The sequence below is a fragment of the Trichomycterus rosablanca genome, chromosome 12, assembly GCF_030014385.1.
Source record: "Trichomycterus rosablanca isolate fTriRos1 chromosome 12, fTriRos1.hap1, whole genome shotgun sequence".
Taxonomy (NCBI): domain Eukaryota; kingdom Metazoa; phylum Chordata; class Actinopteri; order Siluriformes; family Trichomycteridae; genus Trichomycterus; species Trichomycterus rosablanca.
The window spans coordinates 10,167,215-10,191,312 of record NC_085999.1 but is presented as its reverse complement, the minus strand read 5'-3'; the positions used below and the strand labels follow the sequence as shown (position 1 = coordinate 10,191,312).

General features: G+C 35.7%; 2 protein-coding genes across 14 annotated transcripts in view; both read right to left on the bottom strand.

Moving 5' to 3' along the window:
* Positions 1 to 9,270, bottom strand: part of neb (nebulin) — a 74,264-nt gene extending 64,994 nt beyond the window's left edge. For 11 of the 12 annotated variants that reach the window (XM_063005506.1, XM_063005508.1, XM_063005512.1 and 8 more), the window contains exons 1-12: positions 9,186 to 9,270; positions 8,440 to 8,541; positions 8,078 to 8,158; positions 4,983 to 5,039; positions 3,151 to 3,267; positions 2,909 to 3,016; positions 2,707 to 2,811; positions 2,487 to 2,591; positions 2,277 to 2,381; positions 1,705 to 1,809; positions 1,225 to 1,329; positions 1,007 to 1,114 (exon numbers count right to left, since the gene is read on the bottom strand). In XM_063005506.1, the coding sequence (XP_062861576.1) occupies positions 1,007 to 1,114; positions 1,225 to 1,329; positions 1,705 to 1,809; positions 2,277 to 2,381; positions 2,487 to 2,591; positions 2,707 to 2,811; positions 2,909 to 3,016; positions 3,151 to 3,267; positions 4,983 to 5,039; positions 8,078 to 8,140 (978 nt within the window). In that variant the 5' untranslated portion in view covers positions 8,141 to 8,158; positions 8,440 to 8,541; positions 9,186 to 9,270. The remainder of the gene's footprint in view (positions 1 to 1,006; positions 1,115 to 1,224; positions 1,330 to 1,704; positions 1,810 to 2,276; positions 2,382 to 2,486; positions 2,592 to 2,706; positions 2,812 to 2,908; positions 3,017 to 3,150; positions 3,268 to 4,982; positions 5,040 to 8,077; positions 8,159 to 8,439; positions 8,542 to 9,185) is intronic. The other variant, XM_063005507.1, reaches the window with a different exon arrangement.
* A 4,995-nt stretch (positions 9,271 to 14,265) lies between these two features.
* On the bottom strand, positions 14,266 to 23,484 carry arl5a (ADP-ribosylation factor-like 5A). Of its 2 annotated transcripts, none has more exons than XM_063005473.1 (6): positions 23,102 to 23,484; positions 16,492 to 16,552; positions 16,219 to 16,366; positions 16,010 to 16,093; positions 15,693 to 15,844; positions 14,266 to 14,797 (listed from the first exon to the last, which is right to left on the bottom strand). In XM_063005473.1, the coding sequence occupies exons 1-6, from the start codon at positions 23,145 to 23,147 to the stop codon at positions 14,749 to 14,751; spliced, it is 540 nt and encodes a 179-aa protein (XP_062861543.1). In that variant the 5' UTR covers positions 23,148 to 23,484; the 3' UTR covers positions 14,266 to 14,748. The 2 variants fall into 2 exon arrangements, with proteins under 2 accessions (XP_062861543.1, XP_062861544.1); XM_063005474.1 differs by lacking the exon at positions 23,102 to 23,484 and adding an exon at positions 21,916 to 22,039.
* Between the last annotated feature and the right edge of the window lie 614 nt (positions 23,485 to 24,098).

Sequence of the window (24,098 nt, the reverse complement as noted above, 5' to 3'; positions counted from 1 at the left end):
TTCTTCTGCATTGCTTCTTTTCTTCCTTCTTTCCTTCTGTTTTTTTCATTTCTTCATTTATTTTCCCTTCCCAATTTCTTTCTTTCTTTCCTTCATCCGTTATTTTTTTTTCACATTCTCTCCTCCCTTACTTCTTTATTTACTGCCTTTTTTCCTTCAATACTTTCATTTTTACTCCTTTTCCTCATTTTCTCCTCCTCACTTTTTTATTCCTCATTTCTTTATTGTTTCTCCCCATCCTCTTACCATTTCCTCTTCTGTCTTTCCTTCTTTTTTTATTTTTGTTTATGCATTTTCTCCCCTTTTTCTTCCTTTTTTAGCACGTCCGATTGCCTGATCTTCGCTCTGATTGAGAAGAACGAAGCTAACCCACGCCCCCTCCGACACGTGGGCAACAGCAGTTGGTAGAGTGGTTGCTTAGCTTCTTTTATAGTTGCCCCTGTCTGCCTCTTTTAAAGTGCTTGTTTTGAGAACTTGGGTTATTACATGTTAGTGGATCAAGTAGCTGTTGTGGTGGTAACTTTTAACTAATAATTCTTATGTTCCTGTGTGGTCATGATAAGGGCTTATTGCTGATGCCCCTGTGGGATGATTGCATAACCACATGAGTATTCTAAGCTTTTCTGGGGACAGTGTAGGCGTATGTCCTTGTGAGGCATCCTTTTCTTTTCTGGACGAGCATTTGAAGTGTGATACCCCTTAGTACGACTTATGTGCACGTCTGTCTGTTCTAGCATCTCTCTGCTTCAGGCTCTGGATTTGTTTTGTTCATCTCTTGTTTCTCTTTTCCATATTTTTGCTCACTTGTTGTTTGAGTTATCTTTTTTTCCTTTGGTTTGTGACTTTTTAGCCACAGCATTGTTCTACCTTGGTTAAGTATCATGCAGTTGGGTTCATATATTACAACTTTGCAGGTTCATGGCTTCACCTGGTGTGCCATCCATCCATCCCTCCAGGGATCTACCACCATTGAACTTTTACTACAGTTTTCTACATTTAAACTCACCGAGCTTGCAGAGTGACCAGCTTTCTTGTTTGCCTCATATGTTGGGGTCTCAGTTTGCATGAAATATATTTGATCTTTCATGTCTTCATAAGCAGATGTGTATTTTTTCTAAAGAAACAGTCACAAAGTGTGTAAAAGTAAGAACAACTTTGTTATGGATTTAAATAATAGACTAAATAAATGCTGAAAAATAGTGACAATAATACAGTTTCACTTACATCACTCAAGTTATCCATGACCATCCTTCCAACTGCAATGTCAAAGTAGGGAGTCTCACACCACTTGCCCTTGACATTCTTGTTGTAGTCCGCATGGTACTTGAGCTACACACAGTACAAAAACAGTACATCTTAATTTGCAGACAAACAGTCTGTGTTTTTTGTTTTGGACATGTGGAAATACAAGCTGCTTCTGTCTGGTGTGCTAAGCTCAGGAACATTGTCCTCTAATAATATCCCTGTCTGTCTCTGAGGGGCTCTGACAGTTGCCATGTTTGAGTTACAGCTCTGTTTAGTATCTTACTCTCTGGAGCTGGAAGATATGGCCCATAACTGATATGATAAGGGTAAAAATAGGCATTGAACATTTACAATTTGTTCCCACTTACAGGTTGTATGAACATTTTTGGTAGTATTTTAAAAGCCAACAATTTATTTGACCCACATTGTAATCAACCTGATAAATGTATAAGCACTTACGTTACTGCGATTCTCAAAGTTTTTCTTGGCCTGTTCCATCTCAGGGGGATCAGCCAGAGGTGTGTACTTTGCCTTACGCTCATCATGACCCTTCTTGTATTTAACCTATGAGAAAGGAATACAACAGCAAAAAAGTGAATACTGTATTTACAATTCAAGGCCCCAACAATTACATAGGCTGCAAATATAGCTGGTAAAAATGAGTGGTTTGCTAACAATACTTGCACAATACAGTATATCATGTGACAAAAAAGCATAATATGGAAATAAATTTTGTTCTTTTACACTCATATTTTTTTATTTGTGTACTATAATTAGTCGAAAGAGTTATTTTGGATTTTAAAAAGAAAAAAAAAGTTTTAAATATTGGAGTATTAAATAAATAATAAATTTAGGTTTCTACAAAAGTGTCATAATTTATGTAAACAATTCACCTCACATTTGCTTAACTAGATCTACTAGAACAATTTAACAAGTTACTTGAGGAATGTTACATCAACATAGTAATGGAAATTAACAGGTCACACCCTTCCTAGTAACAGTAACTTAGTAGTAACAGAGAGGTAATTTACATCACTGAGGACTTCCTGGGCTTTGGCCACTCGGCGCAGCTCTGGACTGTCACTGTATGGGAAGTATGTGGTCTTGTCCTCATCCCAGTCCTGTGTGTATCGTTTCTAATAGAGATTAACATTCAAGCAAAGTGCAGAATTAGCTAATATATATATTTTTTTTCAGGGAATTTAAATTCAATCTATCCCAGAAATTGCTGAAATTGCTACCTTGCTGAAATTAGCGGCATTTTTCACAGCCAAAACCAACTCAGGGGCATCAGGAGGAAGCAAGTATCTGTCTTTGGTCTCATCCCATTTCTGTCTGTATAAAACCTGCAAAGCCACATCATGTTAAAATTTCTAGTAATTTAGTAATTTAAAAAAAACAAATAATAACAATAATTAAATAATTTATATTAACATATAAGATTAAACAAGCTGTGCTTACTTTGCTGACAAGATCAGAGACATTTTTAACATGTGCGATTTCACGAGCCTCACCACCGTACATGCTCATGGTTTTAGCCTTCAGTCCCTCCATACGGTATTTCACCTGAAATGTAAAGCAAGTTTAACATTTTTACCATAATGTCACATCATAATTATAAAAGGTAAGACACCAAAATTAATAAACAACTTGCAATTCGTACCTCACTGAGCTGCTCCTGGGCCTTCTTGATGCGAATCATCTCAGGTGTTTCAGCTGAAATTTGGTAGGGTTGCCCCTTGGACTTCTCATAACCCTCTCTATACTTGTTCTGCAGGGGTGCATGAATTGATTAAATATACATAAAGCACTTGTTTGTCTTAGATATGCCAATGTGATGTGATAAAATGAGGAAAATTAAAAATAAACTGTATATGGATGAGATTTTATTAGATGTTTCCTCACGTGGCTGTACTGGTCCAGCATCTTTTGGCTGTGTGCCAGATAAGGGGTCATGAATTTGGATGTGTCCACTTTGACCTTCTTTCTGACTTTGCGTACAGGAAGTCCTCCGGGTCCAGACTGAAGAACAAAGGAGCCATGGTATCAAACAACAAACAATTTCTGTGTTTTTACAATATGTACCTGAATAAATAAGAGATTTGTGGATAGTGAAGTATGGTTGGTTTGGAGCTTTAGCACCAATCGAAACAAACTTACCTGCTGTAGTAGAAATACTAACACAATCACAGTTCAAAGCACTAGTTCAGTTCACTGTCAAACTAGCTACTTTTTTGGGGATGGGGGTTATTTTTACAGATTAAAACACAACTGGGTTATTTTCTCTTATTTTAAGATGCAAACAAAAATTGAAAAGGAAAAAAGATCTTTCAAAATGCAAGAGGCAGGTCAGTATGTGACATGCATTCATTCACACATAAATAAAGAATTGCACATGTGGATATGTAAGCAAACATAAGAAGTTTATATTCTGCAGAGGGATATGTACTTTCACTACTTAGAAATTTGACAAGTCCCTTTACTGTCCTGTGAATTGTTAAACAATGATGTTTGTTTAATAATCCACTACCTTTTCATGTGTACAAACCCCATTTCCAGAAAAGTGGGGACATTTTGTCAAACGCAATAAAAAGAATAATCTTTGATTATTGAATCTTTTAAATCTTTATTAAACTGACTAATGTAGAAAAACAAGGTTTACAATGTTTTCACTGATCAACATATTTGTAGTTTGTAAATATAACCACATTCAGAACTGGTAGCAGGTCATAATTGGGTATAAAAGGAGGACCCACCAAAGTGGGTTCAGTCTGTACAAGTAATGATGGGTCATGGCCACTGCATCAAGAAATGCAACCTAAAACTCTTTTATGCAAAGAGAAAGCCAGACATCAATTCAATGCAGAACAACACTGAGTTCTTTGTGCTCAAACTCATCATAGGTGGAGTGAAAGTCAATGAAAATGAGTTGTGTGGTCAGGTAAGGCCAGTTTTAGCTTGTTTTCTGGAAAACATGTTCTCCATGACAAACATCAGTGAAAGCTGATAAAGCCAACTCTTGTCATAGCATGGGGGTTCATCAGTGCCAACTATGTGTGAAGGTACATGGATACAAAGTTGTATATTTTAATTTTAGTCTTTCCCTGGAAGGTCTGTGGTTATTTTAACAAGCAAGGACTAGTTCTGTTCATGCTATAACAGAGTGGCTTTATAGACACAGAGTGTGTGTGCTTGACCATCCTGCCTGCAGTCCAGATCTGTCTCTAATTGAAAATGTATGGTGCATCATGAAGAGGAGAATAAGACAACAGTAACCACAGACTGATGAGCAGCTGAAGTCTTGCAAAATAATTTGTATTGTCATTTTACAAACCATTAAAGTCTCATTAATAGGGAAAGCTGGTGGAAGGCAGAGCTAAACATGTCTCTGTCCCAACTTTTTGTGTGTGTTGCAAGGATCAAATTTTAAATATGTATATATTTACAAAATACAAGCAAGTTGATTAGTAAAGTCATGGGAAATATTTTCTTTCTCCTTTTGTCAGTTAAAGAAAGATTCAGTAGAATTAACAAATCACAGATACTTGTTTTTATTGCATTTTACAAAATGCCCCAACCTACGGAAAAAGGGGTTCATACAATTTCATTGACTTTGTGCAGTATTCCTCATTTGTACCTGACCAGTGGATCAACCCTCATAGCAAGCAGTAATACAGCATAAGTTTAATATTTATTTCAGCAGAAGACCCTGTAGGCAGGTAATTCACCTTACTGACCTGAGACTGATGTGATGTGGTAGAGGAAGTGATGGTAGTCGAACTCTTCCCATGATACTATGAATATAGGACAAACTCTGGACTTACAACATTTTATCCACAGACACCAAAATTGTGCCTTTTTCCAGCTCTGGGGGCTTAAACAATTTTATATCTGTCTGTCTGTCTGTCTGTCTGTCTGTCTGTCTGTCTGTCTGTCTATCTATCTATCTATCTATCTATCTATCTATCTATCTATCTATCTATCTATCTATCTATCTATCTATCTATCTATCTATCTATCTATCTCAGCAGTGTCAGCACCTAATGTTTATGCTGAACATTGATTGTGTTGGTCACTTGAAGCTAGTGGTGATAAATTGAACTATGATGTACTGTAATGATCATGTAGCTAATACAGCTATTTATATGTACTTATGTCAACAGTTAGTCACATTTACATGACAGCTTAGTTATAAATAGTAAATGATATTGTTAATCACTATGCAATCAACAGAATAGTTTGAATAATAGTTACATTATAATTATAGTTAGGTTGTTTTAACAGACTCTATAAAAAAGAAGAGCATCCTGTTACAGATCCCATGATTTGATAGATTAAAGATATAAGCACCAGGATGAACTAACATCTATTATTGTTTGTGGCTGTGGTAATTGTCATGGTCACAAACATAAACAGTGACTCAGAAAACACATTCTGATGAACTACGTCACATGATTCTAGAAGAACTTGCAAAGGCACTTTCCTGTGACATAGTTTCCACCATCCAGTTTGTACAACACTCACATATCATAAAACCCTTTGTACAACACTCACATACCATAAAACCCTTTACACCCTCCTGCTACTAGAACTAGTTTTTCTTAACCAAACAATTAATTCTTTGTTAAGTATTTGTACACCAGTCCATATCCCAAAATGACACATTTTGACAAGGTTAATCTATTATTCATTTGGTATTTCTACACTTTCTGTGTTCCAAACAGCTTTTTTAATAATATATGATTACATGGAACCCAGAGCTGGAAAAAGGACAGACTGTAGATGCTTCTTCATTCATACCTATGGAATTGTAACTTGTTTTTATAATTCTCCAACCCCTCATCAAATAATCTGTGCTTGGCTTTGATGCATATTTCCCTTTCTAACCTGTGTAGGTTTTTTTTTCTATCAGAACCCCCACTAATACATTATCTCTAGGTGACGTTAATAGCTGGGAGACTAGATGAGTGTGATTTACAGTGCCTATCTTCTCATTTGCCACCCTGCTAGTCTACCACAGATGTACACTTCTATATTTATATCTACTACAGGAATAACTCATGGTAAAGCTGAGTCCTAATTTATGTCCTAATAGAGAAAATTCAAAATAAATTCACAATTGTAATCAGTTGCAAAAGCAATCCTGTTGAAAAGGATATGCAATTGAAACTACTACTAACTGTTATAAACTGCTTCAACTATTCTGACAAATAAAAAAGTGTAAAATGTGAATGGCTTGACATTTAAAATATATTTGAAGTCCTTGTAGTTTTACATTCCATACATATGATGACAGAAGCCATAATTTACTAAAGTCTCTTTGACATAGTTTTTAACTCTAAATATATTTCTTAGATTTGCATGTAATGAACAGTACTTTCAAAGCATAGCCTGGAAAACAAGAATAGGGTTGTACTAGGATGCATGTAATAGAGCAAGAGCCCCTGAAAGCTTTAGGAAGAACATCAAAGCTAATGTACTGACTTGTATTCTGATTGAATAAGCAAAAATAGCAGTTTTACAACGTGACAGTGGTAAAGCTGCTATTATGAATGAATGGTAAATCTAGAAAGATACTATACAGCAGGGCTATTCAATTTCTTTCAGTTAAGTAAGTTTGGTCCTTTAAATAGTCTTAACCAGTTAACCCAATAAAAAACGTAATTATTCTTTTCTATGTATTGTGCAATTTAATTAGTCTAATGTAACTGTTAACAGCCATAAGCTGATGCAACTGTCTTAATATCTTACATCCAGCATTTTCTATGAGCTACCTGAGCCACACAGCCTGTGCAAAATTGTCATTTATTAACAGGTACAATTATGGTAATTTAGCCCTCATCATGTTTCTAAACTAACTAATCAGCCCCGATATACAGTAATCTTTCTAGAAATATGAATGAAGTCACTGTTTATATGTTCTAACTGTTTATATGTTCTAACTGTCAGCTCTAAATGAGCCTCCAGGGGGTCTTGCTAAATTGAACAGAATGTAATCCCACTGTTAGTATAAAGGTTCCACAGCAAGTGTAAGAATATCATATCTAACAATGGTTACTTCCATTCAGGCAGATTTCACAAAATGCATCGGCATTAACATTGTCATTGTCAGTAATAACATTGAAAAGTACAAACACAAATCATGTTGCATGTTTTAAACATAACCACCTAATCAGGTCAGCAGGTATTGTCCAGTTAAATGTAATACTTGTGTGAAGTGAAAATAAATACATAACAAATAACTTAATAATTAATAACATAATTATTCACTGAAACCAAACTAATATATAATAAAAGATGTGTGTATATATAGTATATATCTTATTCAGCAGCATAACATACAATCTTTTCTAATAATAATAGCCATATTATAAGCATCAAGCAAATTGGGCATCTGTTTAAAAAAAGATTTAAGTTATCAAAGGGGGAATATTTACTGACACCAAAATTTAAGACTCTGTAACTTTAAATAAAAAAAATAGTTTGTTACTAGTTATCTATTAACTATTAATATTTGTAATAATGAAATAAAAACTTTAAGTATCCAGTGTCCCCGGTAAACCAGTGCAAATGATTTATAGTTAATACATTTTGAGCTATGTCTAAGAGACATGTATTACATATACAGGGTTATTTACTGCACTACTGGGCTGTACAGAGACCCCCTACTTACTGGGAGTAAGTCATCTGAGAGAGAAATGAGATCCATGAATACTAGGGCTAGCTCAAACTAAACTGCTGACTTTGGTGGTATCACCGATCACTATTCATAGGACCTGCCAATAAACCTGCAGGAGTACTGTAGACTACATTTCAAGAGATTGTATCTTACCTCCTCCACCACTTCTTCCTCATACTCCTCATACTCTTCCTCAACTTCTTCTGTCTCCATCATGAAACACTTTTAGTGGGTCTGCACAAGTAAATAAACAAGTTACGCTTGTCTTTTTAGGGTAGGACAATGAGATCTACAAAAGGAAACATTTCATTACAGTAGAGAAACAGAAAACACAATGATCTAGTTAAGCATTGACATAGCTCTGATTGCTACCACTCAAATTCTCTCCCTACTGTCAGCTGAAGGATATACTATGCACACCCGCTAAAAATAGACCCTAAACCTCCCCTGAACCCCTTCAGAGAAAAGATAATGTCATTAAGATATGCTCAGTTTTCTGTAACATTCATACATACCTGACTGAATCAAAATCCCAAAGTGACTTTACAATAATGAAGAAGCACACTTTCCATCAACTAGGGTCCAAACCGATAATCCACTCAGTGTACTTTTTAAACCTGCACACACACAGAGACAATTCACTTTTCACTGAACCCTACTCAGTATTTTCTGTGTAAAGATTTAGCAGGCCTTGGGCAGTCAAAGAGTTTGACACCCAAGACCACTAAAAGTGACACAGGTCTTCGGTGAAGTTTCTGGACAGCTGCTCCAGCTATGTGTCATGTAAGTTAATGCCAAAACCTGATTGGCTGGCTTTGTTTAGCTAGCAGAACTGCACTGCCTTCTGAGGCTGCAGGTTAAATATAGGACCACATACTTATTACTCTTTTAGTACCAAACTCACAAAACTTTATGTTAAAAATATATAATTATGCTAACATCATTTCAAAGATAAAAGTGTAAAGCAAACAAAGATTTAAGCAAACTCCTGCTTCAACTGAATATAGTGATCCAATATGTAGAAGCATAGATTCCAAGGAGAGGTTCCAGCAACACTGCATTTACAATTTTTGGAGTTTTGTAATGTTGCCCAGTTAGATCTGTGCTTCCTAGCAGACTGTAGAAAGGACTGGCCCTCAGCTTCACTTTGATCCAAAGCCATCCAAAAAGTATAGAAAATCCAAAAGGGATGCCATGCAAAGCAATCTCGCTGAAGAGGAAAAATATACATTTTTTTCATTCCTTGGATTTCATTGCTTACCAGTGACTTTAAAGTTTAAGTTTTCCAAGCTGCCAGAGCCTCCCCAACTCTTCCCTCCTGAGAAACGCTGGGTGACAGCTCACAGCTGAAGCTGTGCTCCTGTTATCATGTGCCCCCACTAGCCAATCAGGGGGCCACATTCTCAGGTTTCACCAGCTAAATATATAGCGGTGATACCTTCAGGAAGGAGCACCTGTTCAGCCAGTTCAGTGGTACAGAATTATTTAATAACATCACAGAATTAGGCAAAACATTACATTTAGTGTAGTGGAAATTATTACAGAAGATCCTACTGTATTAGATTACTGGTTTATTGCAAAAAGTAATTGCTTCCTAAAAACAGGCTGCAGCTGGAGGTTGTAGAGAAATTATTTTTCCAGATAGTCAGACATAATCCAAGGAAAGACACTGGCTGTGAATTACAAGCAGCTATAATGCCAACATGGGTGGCATTATCCACAGTCGAACTAGCTTTACATAAACGCATGAACAGGGGATGATTTTCTTGCATAGCCTTTCCACCCTGTCCTCTTACAATAGTAGGAAATATATAAATAAAAACTAGCAGCAGTGATTTACAGTAACTTTATGATCTGTATTTTATTAAAAACAAGATAAAGACAAAACATTTAGTTATGACTAATCTCAACTCATCACCATTCATTTTAACATTTTATTATAATTCTTTATGAACTGAAGACACCAATTGTTGTTATGCAAGTGAATTCTTTCCGCTTCAGCGTCATGCTCAACAGTCTGAGGTGCAAGCTACCCATGATGTTGGCACTAACACACCACCTACTATGAAAGATGCTGGCATTTAAACTTGGAAAGGTGGACTCTTTAGACACAGCACAATTTTCCACTATGCATCACTTAATCTGAAATGAGCCTAAGTCAATGAATGTTGGTAATGTATGGCTTTTGCATTCTTATTTGCCTAACTAATCCTAGCTTGTTTTTGTAGCTGCAGTGCAGAACTATGTTTACTTATGAGAGTTTTCTGAATTATTCCCAAATGCATGTGAACTTTAAATCTCAAACCATTTCTGTGAGTAAATGACCAGTGCTTCTTTTGTACCCAGTCATAATTGCAATTCTAGTACCTATTCACTTGTGTGCTTGTAGAATGCTCCAAACAGGGGCTCCTGACATTCTAAAACATTCCAGCCATATCAACAACTGATGGGAACACTTACAGATCCTAACATTATGCAAAGCTAGTGAGTGAAATATGTTGATAATCTTTACACCATTATATAGGGTGGGGGGGATTTGAACATCTCTGGATTGAATGCTAGTTGAATTGTTAAACTAGTGAATAATAGTTGGATTATAAAGATATTATATGACATTTGAAATTATAACCATACCGTTATATACCAAAACCAGTAAATGTTTTATTTCCTAAATGTTCATTTTACTGACATTACATAGAAAAAGTTACTAAACTAAACCGTTTACCCAGTACACAAATTTACCCTTACTGACCAAAACCATTTAAAAATAAAAAGCTGAATGTTTCTAATCAGGACTAAAATGTTAACAAATTCCCACAGAGGCACTTAGGTGGCAAAACAGTCCTTTACACTCTCTCACCACTCCTACGCCACCGGCTGGGTCAGGTGTCCTACAGACACAATTGGCTATGTCTGAGGAAGGTCAAGCTTGCATGAGTGGTGGTACAATACTTTAGTGAAGAATGTTTCTTTGTGTTTGTTACACCGCTAGGTTATTTTCTACCAGCATGGACATTGCAGTAGAGCTGTGTGTATTTAACATACGTTTGTAGAATGGTAAACAGGGAGGTCAGGTTTATGAATGCAGTGCAAGCCAGATTCGGCCCTTCATTCGAATTTTAACATTCGTTACTTTGAAAAAAACCCAAACATTCTTGTTGTACAACTTTGGAAAAAAAACTCTATGTTGTCCTATTGGACCTGCACCATAATCTTTTATTTATTATTATTTATTTATTATTTTATTAATTATTATTTATGGGCCAATAATGAATCAGTAAATATATGATGTTTTAGGACACATCAGGGAACTTAACTGCTTAACTGCTAATGTGTATGAAGGGTACAAATATTAGTACTGTGTAATTTTGAAAATTGAAATAAATGTAAATATTTGCTAAAACAATTACACTGCATGATTAAATTAGTGGCTCATGCTTAACTATTTACTTCAATGGACACATACTAATAGGGCATCATAATAACAAGACATTTACAAGAGCTGTTGAACATTGTGTGTCTTTGGACCCTCTGCAACAAACTGACAAAACAAAGACCAGCAGTTTTGTTTGGTTGACATTTGTTGCCTGAAGATGGCCAGGATGTGTCGAATTACGAGGGATTGTAACACACTTAGCTACTTAACTATTTGCTTGTAAACGAATTTAATTTACAGTTAGAATTTACACTGCAGATCAGGTGAGGTTGTCTTGGCCTTATTTTCTTTACATAGACCTACTTTCCAGACATTACAGAATTTACTCTTGAGTCTCTAGACGTTCACACACTGTTGAGTGGTTAAGCACTTCGGTTAGGTGAATGAAAGCAGCAGCTGAAATTCTTGTCCCCACTTTGGATCACTGCTGTTCCACTGACTCTCACTCTTCCAGAATGTTATAACATCAGCACTCTGAATAGAGTCCGTCTTTAATGTATCAACCTCTAAAGTTTTACTGGTTTACACTGTACCTGTTATAACTGTGCAAGATTTAAATAAGCATCCATAATTTTCTATTCAGTCTGTGTATTTTTCTTTATTTCAATACAAAATAGTAAAATGTATGTTGACTGGGTTCTTTAACAGTTATACCAAAGTAAATAACTAAAATTTGCTTTAGCAATGCTATTTGCTAATTGCTCAACAGACAAACATAGAAAGAGGTACAAAAAAGCATCAACAACTTAGTCACAGCAGCTGTGACAGAGATTATGCTCAATAGCTGCAAATAGATATTATATAACCTGGCATCCATTCTCAGTCAACCACAAGTATTGATCCACTTGCCAAAACATTGAGGTAAGGAGGCTAAATACAGAGACAAGCACAGATGCTCTGTTTCTTAATAATAAAAACAAGGAATAAAAAAATAGATGTATATGGAAGGGTCAAAAACTTGAAAGCTTTCCAAAAATTGCCAAATATAATCCAACAGTTAGGGCAACAGTTAGATACACTTTCCTCAAGAGGAAAGAATTATAAGTATTGTAAGTATTTCACCTACTACAGTGCATAATTTAATGAAAATCCCTGTATGTGAATTGCAAGGCCAGAAACCACTACTAAATGTTTATAACCTTCAATTCCTCAGACGGTACTGCTCTAAAAATCAGCATACTTCTGCAAGGCATCCAGAAATAGCAGACTTCTCAGGCTCAAGCTCACCTGAAATGAACAAATGGACAGTGGAACAGTTTCACACAACAATATACTAATACACTAATATTGTACAAGAAACTATAAGTCATGTTCTTCAAGCCAAACAAGAAAAGGACCATTTGAAAAAATGTAAAAAGTCAGAGTCTGTTATGGTATAGGATTGTATTAATGCCCACAACAATTAAAAATATCATACATTTTGGAACATGTTCTGGTTAAAAATTAGATCTTTTTTTTTAGTAGCAAAAGATGATGCTTATTTTAACATGAAATTAGCCTGCATGTGTCTGCATGTGTTACAAAAGCAAGGCTGAACAGTCAGAGAAGGTGAGCTCCTGTCTGCAGTCCAGACCTGTCGACAGTTAAAACAGTAAAGAAAATATGACAACAAAGGTGCCACAAAGTTGCAAAGATAATCTGATCTCAAAACTACATCAATCTTTATTTTCCAGAGGATTGTTAATGTTGTTATAAGGAAATGTGATTCAACACAGTGATAAACATGATCCTTTTCCAAAATAAAACAAAAATATCATGTACTTCCATTTAAATTAAATAAGCAACTATTAGTTTTCTTTTCCTACTTATTAAGCAGAAGAAAAAAATAAAATGCACATCATGATCTGTGTTAAGTGTGTTTGTACACACTTGCAATGATTATGTTAGACATGGTAGTTTTAGGACATGATTAGATCTGCTGTCAAACATTTGGAAAACCAACAACAAACATACTAATAAAATTCACATTTTATTAAATTTAGTTTTCCCGAGTACGATTGCTTATAAATGACGTCAGGTGTTTTGCCAACATGTGTATTTTATACAAACATTTATACAAATAGCCTCCCTAGATTGGGTCCCTTTCCTGTTACTGACTGACCATAAAGACATGGTTTGACAAGTTAGGATTGGAGGAACTCCAGAGAACTGGACAGTTTCGGGCTCAACCCCACCGAACCCCTACCTGACCTCACCAATGCTGTTTTGACTGAATGGGTACAAATTTCCACTAGACTTTAAAAGCCTTCTCAAGGAAGGGAGGCTTGTTTGGTGTCCAAGGGAAGAGGGGGCATGTCATAACTATGCCCATGGTTTTGGAATGGGATGCTCAACAAGGTCGTGGTCTAGTGTCCACATACTATAGCGATTCATTTATACATGCATTTAGTAATACACTATATGTATGCATAATTTTCATTGTTAATGCAATAAACGTCAGTTAATAAACTTCCTAAATATAGAAATTGGTCCAAAACATTATTAACATTACAAATTGTTCATACAATGTTTATCATTTATAAGTAACACTTTATCCTGGTCAGGACTGCAGGTCAGCGACAGGACGTCAGTCCATCACATGTTAAACAAAATGTAGTAGCACATGAATCACCAAATATTTAGAGTGAAGAAATATTGGTTAGTAAAATTCTGAATCTGTGCGATATAAAGAAAAGGACAAACAAGTACCATGCCTACAAATAAACCAAATAAATAAATAAATGTAAACAAATCCTTTACTGTACACTTCATTTAAAAGAAATATGCCAAAGTCAAGTTCCAACTACATAAACTACCTTCAGGTCATTAAAAATTAGAAAGAGCATCTCATCACATCAGTAAATGTATCACACTCACTGTAAAAGGAAAATGACAGATTGAAAGTATGCAAATGATTAAACTGCAATCTTGATGAATAAAAACCTTTTATTTGAATGTGTTTTACATAAACTGTGGAGAGTTGTGCTGCATGATGTCAAGCCACTAAAAATGAGTGGTTCAGACATAGGCAAAAGGTTTATGTGAATACTGGACTGAACGCATGGAGAAAATACTTTGTCGGGCAGTCAGGCAATACTGCAAAGCCACTCCAACAGAGCCTGAATCATCATTACATCCTTTAAATTCATGTGCTTCTCTCTATCTTTTCCCTCAGACTCTTCACTGCGACTGGGGCAACTGCAGAAAAAAAAACACTGAAATGTGGGTTTTCTCATCCTGAACCACTGTCACAGGTCGTTACCAGTCTTCTGTTCACAGTTCTCAATGAGCTGTTATAAATTAATCACATAAGTCCGGGTGACACCTCCAGGCCACCTTCACAGTGAGTGACAGTCGGCCTCCACGCGTAGAGGAGATACAGTGTGGTCTGTTTGCATGGGTGCAGAAGTCATCTTATTCGCAGTCGTGACATCATCCACTCTAGTCCCTGACAGAGCCTGCACACAGAACATAAAGGGGTAGTTTCATTGGCAAATGTGCACCATAATGCATCTACTGTTTTTTAGGTAAATAAAATGTATAGTTTATCATGTATTTACTGACATTTGTGTACTTGCGTTATTACTAAATTACAAAAAACTAATATTTTAGAAAAAAAGGTTGATCTTTTCTGGCTAGACGTTTTTGGCGATGGTCAAGGACAGACATTTTTGCTAATCTTTTGCAGCTGACCCACGTTAGGAGTCATATTATCCTTCTGCATTGCTATTTCGGCCATCAACAGGGGCACAGAGGCACACATAATTGACGTATCAGTCTATCTTGATTGTAAGCAGTTTTGTTAGCATTAATTTGCTTTAAGTGGAAATTTTCTGACATCATGGTTTCTCCCTCTCTGTTTTGCCAGCTCCTTTGATGGCACACTTGCATTTCTCTGAAACTGTGGTGCCCGGCTGCTGGGGCTGGTCCAGTTTTTTGCGGTGCCAGCATTCTGTATTCTTTCTGGACTCTCACCCCAGTGCCGCAGCAGTTTTGGGCCTTACAGTGGAACCAGAGTGAATTGCAGTAGAGGTGCCGTGACATCACGCAGTAACGAGCCTAGCAGTAAAGCAGTACTTATTAGTAATAGTCTGATACATGCTCATGTCCGCAAAAGTACATTTATATTACAAGTCTTGCTTTTACACATAGTCCAGCAGCTACACTGTGTAAACACTGTGCAGCACATTACATATTTGATTTTCTTCCCATAAGTTAGAATCAGAGTTCAGTTGTGTTCTCACTGCAGCCCATGACCACATCTCTCAAAAGGTGGGATACTGCAACAAGATCTGACTATGTGAAAGTATCTAACTTTTTTCCAAACACTGGAAAGCACCTATCTTATCTTACCCCTCCCCTGTGAGAGCACAGCAGGCCTGAATGTGCCACTGGTGGTCTTTAACAGAAGTAAGCTGGAGGCTCTGTGAAATTTCAGCCACACTCATACAACCTTTCACATCCTGCTTATTGGCAAAGACCAACAATCCAGCCTTTCGAAGGTCCTAGAAAACAAAGCAAGAAGGAAAAAAATTCGTAATATTAGGACAGTCATTCACAAGACGTTTGAATGCATGGGCAGCAGACACAGCTACCACAGAAAGACAATGATTTAGTCAGCAACATCCTAAAACAAAGAAGCAGTGACCATGCAGCAAGAATGCACTTACCTCATGAGCTAGCATTCGATACAGCTCTTCTTTGGTCACAGAGATCCTCTCCCTGTCTGTGCTGTCGACTACAATGATCACAAACTGTAAAGACATGACAAGAACACTGCTGATGGACTGCCACCCAAGAAAAAAGATTTGTAAGAAATAATACAAAAACATGTAGCTTTCACAAGTGCACTGAAGTAGAAGAGACTTGACGAACATACTTCTGTGTTAGTGTAGTAGGTGTTCCAGGAGGAACGCAAAGATTCCTGGCCTCCAATATCCCACATGAGAAAATGAGTGTTGTTCACCACAATCTCCTCCACATTGCTTCCTATTGTGGGTGACGTGTGTACCACTTCATTCATAGAACTGATGACCATAAAGCAAACAAACAATGACGGTCTGCATGTGTCATAATATTACATATGTGAAGAAAAGTGTTGACATTGTTTTTTCTTCGTTTCAACATCAATTACAAAAGATTTAGTACTTACAACTGATAGAGTATTGTTGTCTTCCCTGCATTATCCAGCCCAACAATGATGACTTTGTGCTCTAAAAAATTTAAAAAAAGCAGTGACTCACAAACTCAGGTACTACGGGTTACAATACTAGTAATGTCAATGATTAAACAGTTAACCATAACAGCAATTTTTTCCAGTATAACTGCTTACTGTCTTACAATAACCTGACTGATGCTGTCAGGAGAAGCTTTATATTACTGGCTGCATCACTCTTTATTACGTTGCTTATATTGAACTTTTTGCTAACAGCTACTGTATAAATGTACTTTCTGAATGTTAAACTGAAACTGGAAGTTTTTATTCACTATAATATAGATTAGGGCTGTCGCTGTCGAAAGAATTTCCCCTTTCGGTATTTAGCGCGGCTCAACACCGCAGTATGCGATATGTATATATTTTTTTGAAAATTACTTAATTTATCTGGATTTTAGAGCTTTATTGTTAGGCTATGATTCGGTATATTATTGTTTTATAATGACAAAGATGAGACAGCTTTAGGACAAATCAAATGCGTGTTTATTGTTAAATACAGAACAGAGCTAAGATGCGCAATAAGAATGCACGTCTTTTCTCTATTAAAAAGAGGTTTAAATTTAGTTTCTAGCCTAGGATAGATATACACTGTAAAACGAAAAAAAAAAGTGTTTAGGCTAAATATTTTAAATGCACATCTAATCAAAATATGGTAAAAAAAATAAAAAATAAACCTTTCGTTTAGAATAAAGAATAAAGTCTGTAAGACCTTAAACCTGCGTTATCATGCGCGCTAGAAAAACCAACACGTTCACCTGATGTGGTTCCAGAGAGGATCTGAGTGGGGTAGCGATGTTCCCGACGGCACTAAAACTCTCTCTGATGGTGTGTGTGCTCGCTGCACTAATACACACGTACTGTACCTGCATGCGACTTTAGAGAGCAGAGGAAATCTAGCCTGGTTGTCGCGCCACTATTAACCATCTATTTAGTAGGTATAATTAACATAACAATATATACTACATTTCAAGTTATTATTCGTTTCAATACATTTTTATTCACGAAAAAATACATTTAAATCATCCCAGCAAGCCAGCAAGAGAATATTTGCAGGCTGCAATGCCATATTAACCGTCATTAAGTGTTTTAGTACGCCAAGGCTGTTTAAATATACTCTAAATTACAAGTATTTTATTGAGTGTGAACTCAATTTGATCATTAATAAACTTGCCTATAATTAATGTTGCCATTGTTTCCATTTTAAAACACAAAGCCTGACAGGTTGCGGGAAAATGACACTCTTAGCTCATTTTCATTATGAATTTATTTAACATTTATTACGCCCGAATGTAAGTGAAAAACAAGATGGACCCTGCAACAAAAAAAAAGAAAAAAAAAAAAGAAAGAAAAAACATGAACATCGCAGTGTTGCGGTTGCTTGGCATGCCCTGCGGTTGGCTGGTCTATACCGCGGTATTTAAAAATTACGTTTAGTGCGACAGCCCTAATGTAGATAATGGCCACAAAACTAACTCGGTCATTACATAACTGATTCAATGCACACTTATAACAAAACAAATAACCTTCACTGAATGATATCACCATACATTTTATACTTGAAAATGCTGATGTCATGAACTGGCTGTTTAGCTTAATACTACTGTATATGCATGTGCATGTGCATGACTTAGTCAGGCTTCACTTCACATGATACTTAATAAAACACATTTTAGATGCAACAAAATCAAACACAAGGTTAAAGCATTAAAACCCCTATTTATTTAAATTAATATAAAAGTTGATCAATATCAAACATGCCAACCTCTCAAAATTACTTAAGATTTCCAAGCTGATTGGGTCATTTCTAAAAACTAATTATAAAACACATTTCTGTCATCCATACAGCCTGAGAACTTCATCATGTATGCGTTTTATAAGCTTCAGAGTGGTTATTGACTGGCATGAACAAAACCATCAGAATCAGATTTATTGGCCAAGTATGTGGATACACACAAGGAATTTGGTTCTGGCTGATGGTATCTCTCCAGTATAAATACAGTATACAAGCAATGTATACATTAAACATTAAACACAAATATATACAAACTATAAGACTATATACAAGCAATATATAGAAAACGTATGGACGTGTGCATGTATGTATGTACAGTACATTATAAAACTAGCGCTGAACCTTGTTCATGACATGTCCTGTAAATATGCAATGATAAAATGCACAGCCGGTTCAACCTTTACAAATGTAATTTACACAGGACAAAGGAGGTCACACCCGTTCTCAGGCATACATTGGCAGCTGTGAATATGCAACAAACAAAAGCATGTTTCTGGGTTAAACAGCTGAAATGTCAACCTGCCAACATTTAGATATCAGAGGGAGAAGGACAAAGTGTAAAACTATTTAAACATTGTTTTCTTTTTAATAATCATTTTATCTTAATAATAATGGTCCACACCACCCCCCAAAAAATAGTTGCAGGGCAGGAATACAGCCTAAAAGGGTTACAAACCGATCACAGACCATCACACCCCTAAACACTCACACTTAGGGCAACATACCTAGAGCAACATATTGCTTTTCCTTGAAAAAAAAAAATGTAAGTTAACAATAAATTAAGTTTGTGCCTACAGCAAAAATGAACATATCGTCTTGAAATAAAATTTTTTTTCAATGTAATAACCGAAAAACAAATCAAAGCCCCTGAACAATGTTAAAACAAGATCAAATGAAAAAAAAATAACCCAAATCAGATTAAGCTAATTTGTTTCCATTATTACGTATTTAACTTAACTTTGTTTCTTATGTTGTAACTGAAACTGCTGACGTTAGACAAAACTATTAAGCCATGATTACACATAAATACACAAACCACTGATCTAGATGATTCAGTCAGATATTCTGTAAGAGCTGATAAACAGACTTAGACAATGAGAACAGACCTAGACAATTTAAAGAATTGCATTTTCATAAATTATCAAAAATAAAACAGTAAAATACCAAATACAAAAAAAAAAAAACATGAATTTCATAGGGCCCTAAGTGAGATTTTGACTTACATAATATCGGAAGATAGAGTTTACAGTTTTTGATTAGAAAGTGTTTGCGGTGATTTAACCACGTCTTGAGTCTAAAGGTTAAATTACTTTATAAGGATGTACTTCAGGGACTGAACATTAACACTGTCATTCCATATCAGACTGTTTTCTGTTTCTTTTTTTTGTTTGTGTTTGATTACAATGGTCAACACTGACAAAATCCTAACAAGTAATCAAATATGTGATTTAATTGTTCAGAAAAACAATGGAATAATGATTAGAATCAGCAAGCAGTGATTCATATATATTCTTTGACCTGTTAAAAACAGTATAAACACAACATTTGAACAATAATTAACTATATTAAAAAACCTCCTGAGCTACGCTTTAGGCTTTATAAAACACACAGAAATACTGTGTGTCCACTTTTCACTGTATTTATTTTAGGTGAGCCTAAGCCCAGAGAAGTCTCTGAACTTTGTAACACATTGCTTCAACTGTGCATCATACAATCTTAAAACTGCATTTACAGACACAGCAAATAATGGTGTCTAATAATGATGTCTTGTCAAAAAACATGTGAGCCATTTGGTGATAACTATAACAAAATTATGTCAGTTATTATTGCAACACTGTCTGTAGGATCAAAGATCATAGGCAATCATTAGTGGTCTTCTGTCCTGATTCTTCAGTCACTGACATTTCTCAACACACCCCTGCGCAGGAACTAGGCCTTTTCCAGATGCTACTTTTACACTTAAAGATGATTGCAGCATCTGTTTTAGTAGTTTACTGAACAATTTACAACGTTCCTAATCTTAAATTGCACCTGTGCAATGTGATTTTATAAATAACTGCATTCCATAGTCTGTTCTAAATGTTCTTGAATTAAGGTTTGTAATCTGGAAAACAGTTTTTCTATCAAAACACATGTTAAGCAGCTTAGTGGACCAAATATGAGTTGTGTGAATGTCAATTTTTTATGTTAAGGTGCCAAATAATTCAGCTGGGAACCCCATACTAAAGCAAACAGGTATTGTTACAACAGTCAGAAGGTACAAATCTAAAATACTGGCTATGACTAGGGCTGGGCGATTTTACAAAAAAAAAAAAATCTCGATTATTTTAAAATTATACCCGATTGTCGATTACGATTTCGATTTTTTTTGTTCTTGTATAATGCAATTAAAATAAGACTCAAATTTCTTTTTTTGCATTGTAATTAAAGGCTGCAGAAGTGCACAAATAGTAACAGCACCACATATAATTATTCTTTTAAGGGACTCAAACTTTATAACAATAACGATATCACAATAATTAACAATAATTAAGGCAAAATAGATCTAAATTATCTATATCCTTATCTATCTATATCTAAGAATAGCTCACAAACAACTTTTATTTTAAATAATATTCAGCAGAACCTCCTTACATTAGGAAAAAAACTACAAAAAGTTCTTTACAGGTTTCTTAAAAGGAACACGAGCCTTTACTGTGCTGTTTCCACCACTGAGTGAGTCTGTATCAGTATCTACATTGGGGGGGGGGGGGCATCAAGTGATCACTCAGCTCAGCTTTGATTTTATCCTCTTGTGATTTGGGGGGTGGATACAACATTTTAAACATTTAAGGATGTGTAATGTCATTTTAGTCCCATAAAACTTTCAAACTGTATTAACCACTATTATGTGTCGTAGAATGATTCGATTCTATTGAACGGCCCTTTAAGCCAAAATAAAGGAACCGATTCACGCATTTGGGAGTCGTTACATATATACGGCTCTTTAAAAGGAACCGAGACAAAAGATCCGACTCCCTATCGCAGAATTCACTGCAGCAGTTTCCCAGACGCGATTTTTTTACTCAGTAACGGATGTGATTTAAAATGTAGCGAATTACAATTCTTAGTACAAAACTTACTTAAGTAAAAGTAAAATTACAGGCTGTAAAATAGTACACAAAAAAACGACTCAATTACAGTAACGCGAGTAAATGTAACTCGTTACTTTCCAGCCAATCTTGATCGCCCAGCCCTAGCTATGACAGAGATAGTTTTCTCAAAAATTCTGAGTGTATGTAACAATCGTTTGGTACCTTCACTTTTTTAGTGCACAGAAATATAATAGTCTAAAATGAAATTAGCTAGCCAGAATCATTCCAGACCAGTGCAATAGCAGATATGGCCTTTTGGACATGATTCCTACTAATCATTTTTCCCTTTCATTAGATCAATGTACAGAAGTATCATGTTAAATTCATCCAAAAATAGTAGATACTAGTAATGAGTAATTTAAGCCTTAAATTGGCATACAGTAATATGGAAACAGTTATAATTATTTAAATAACTCACCCTAATAATTTTTTTACCTCAAATACAGCCTTATGTCCTGACCAGTTGTATCTTTATGAAAGCCCAGCCTTGGGGTAAATTATGAACGCATTGAACACAGTGATCCACTTAGCCAAAGAAATGTTCCATGGTGTCAAATTCCTGTTCTCCTTAGCTTGCAAAAACCTAAAACTTTAAAATCAAGAAGCACCCAGTGCAACAGTGCCTGTTAGAATATTGGTTACAAAATCACCTGAATTTAACACAATTCACAATAATTTAAAGCTGATATAATTATTTAGGTCAAGCTGACATTATAAAGAAACCTGAGCTTTCTGTACAGCTAGTCAACCAGCACTACAGTCTAAGCCTGTAGATCCCATCATTTATAATATATGAGAGGACATGGATACTGCAGGTTATCACATATAAGTCAGGGCGCTTTAGGAAACAAAAAGTTGCCAATACAGCGAATGTTCGAATTTGCTACACAAAGTTTCAACTCTGTAATGGCAGCACAATTATCAAATGCAAGCTTGTTAAGCTACAACAAAAATAAAACGAAAAATAGACTGTTAAATTGCCCACCTAAGTCTGTATAAAATTGACGTCCATGTTTAATCCGATTTAATAAGATTTATTCTATATACATTTAATACCCACATCCTTACATTAACCAAGCTGACTGGGTGCAATGCATAATGGTGGCATGTAAATATATTGCACACTTTAATAGCATAAATTCACCACTTGATTTGATCTGCTGTAAAGTCTGTTAAATGGACATAATTATCCTTTATTAAATTATCTGCCTTTCTCTAAATGGTTCAAAATCAGATGCAGTGAATAAACATTCCCTGGTTGATAATAAGCTTGTGAAGGCAGTAAAGCCAAAAGTCAAAATGGCTAAACGTCACAACATTAAGACTGGTATTGTATCACCTGTATTAATAATCCCTGTTGTTAAACATGTATACCTCACCAGATGTTGCTATTATACAGGCCTTTACTAGCTGACACATTATCACAATTAAACAGCTGGCTAACTGACATTTAAATCGTCAAGTTACTAGCAGTCGATAAAACTGACAGACAATAACAAGCCGAGACATTAACCGTGAAATGCTGTGAAATTTCGAGGTTATGTTTCAGTTAACAGCTAGCCAAGCTAACCTAGCTTAATATCTCACAGTGAACTAACCGATAGTGAAAGGTTCGACTTACCTTGGTGATTAAAAAGCCTCCATAATTTTGTAAAAATGACTCCCATATTTACCAATTTCGTTTTTCAATAAGCTGACACTCCGAATCCAACTAACCGTGTTTAGTTAGCAAGTATTAGCTAGCTTTGTAGCTTTTGACAGCTGACGTTAGCCTGCTTTGGCAGCCCAATCGAAAGCAGAACTAAGCTAGCAGGATTACATGTAGCGACTTAGCTAAATACCGGGGATATTTTCCCAAAGAAACAGAGGTGAAGACAACACATGTCGATCAAAAACGCAACCATTTTTGAGATACTGCATACTTTGCCTAGTTAAATGATAAACAATATAGATAATTTAGCTTGCTTGCTTGCTCAGGTTTGCTGCTGCGGTTGCTTCACTCTGCCACTGATAGGGCAAAGAACCGATTCCGAACAGAGTCGACTCTTTTTTTTTCTAGCAAATGAGTTTCGAGAGTCGAATACAGAAGTAAAGACGCAGCTCAGGTTCTCAAAGGCTGGTGCATAGAAAATGAGCTTTTCTTCCTGGGGAGCCTGAGCTGCTTTTTATTTTTACATAAATGGCTACCCTGTTCTGTTTAAATGAATTATATCACTGGGACTTTTCTACTACTGTCTTTTTCTCTTTTTGCTTTTATTTAAAATTTAGATTTCTATTCTACCTGCAATTCAGTCTTAATTATAATGACCTCGAGTAATCGACCTGTTTAATCCCTGCTTTATTTTAAGCAGTGGATTATTCACTGTTTTACTATCGCTTTATCCTGGTGAGGGTTGCGGTGGGTCTGATTCATTGGGCGAAAGGCAGGAAACACCCAAATACTAAAATCCCATTAGAGGAAAAAGTCTGTCCCCAAAAGTCTGGCTTTTATAAAAGTTGCCACACCTTAATTATCTAAGACTTAATGGTGTATTGTAGCTTTATAATTCCATTAACAACAATTGTCTATGAAAACTGTACGACTTTACACTCAATTGATGTGGCTAATATAACACACT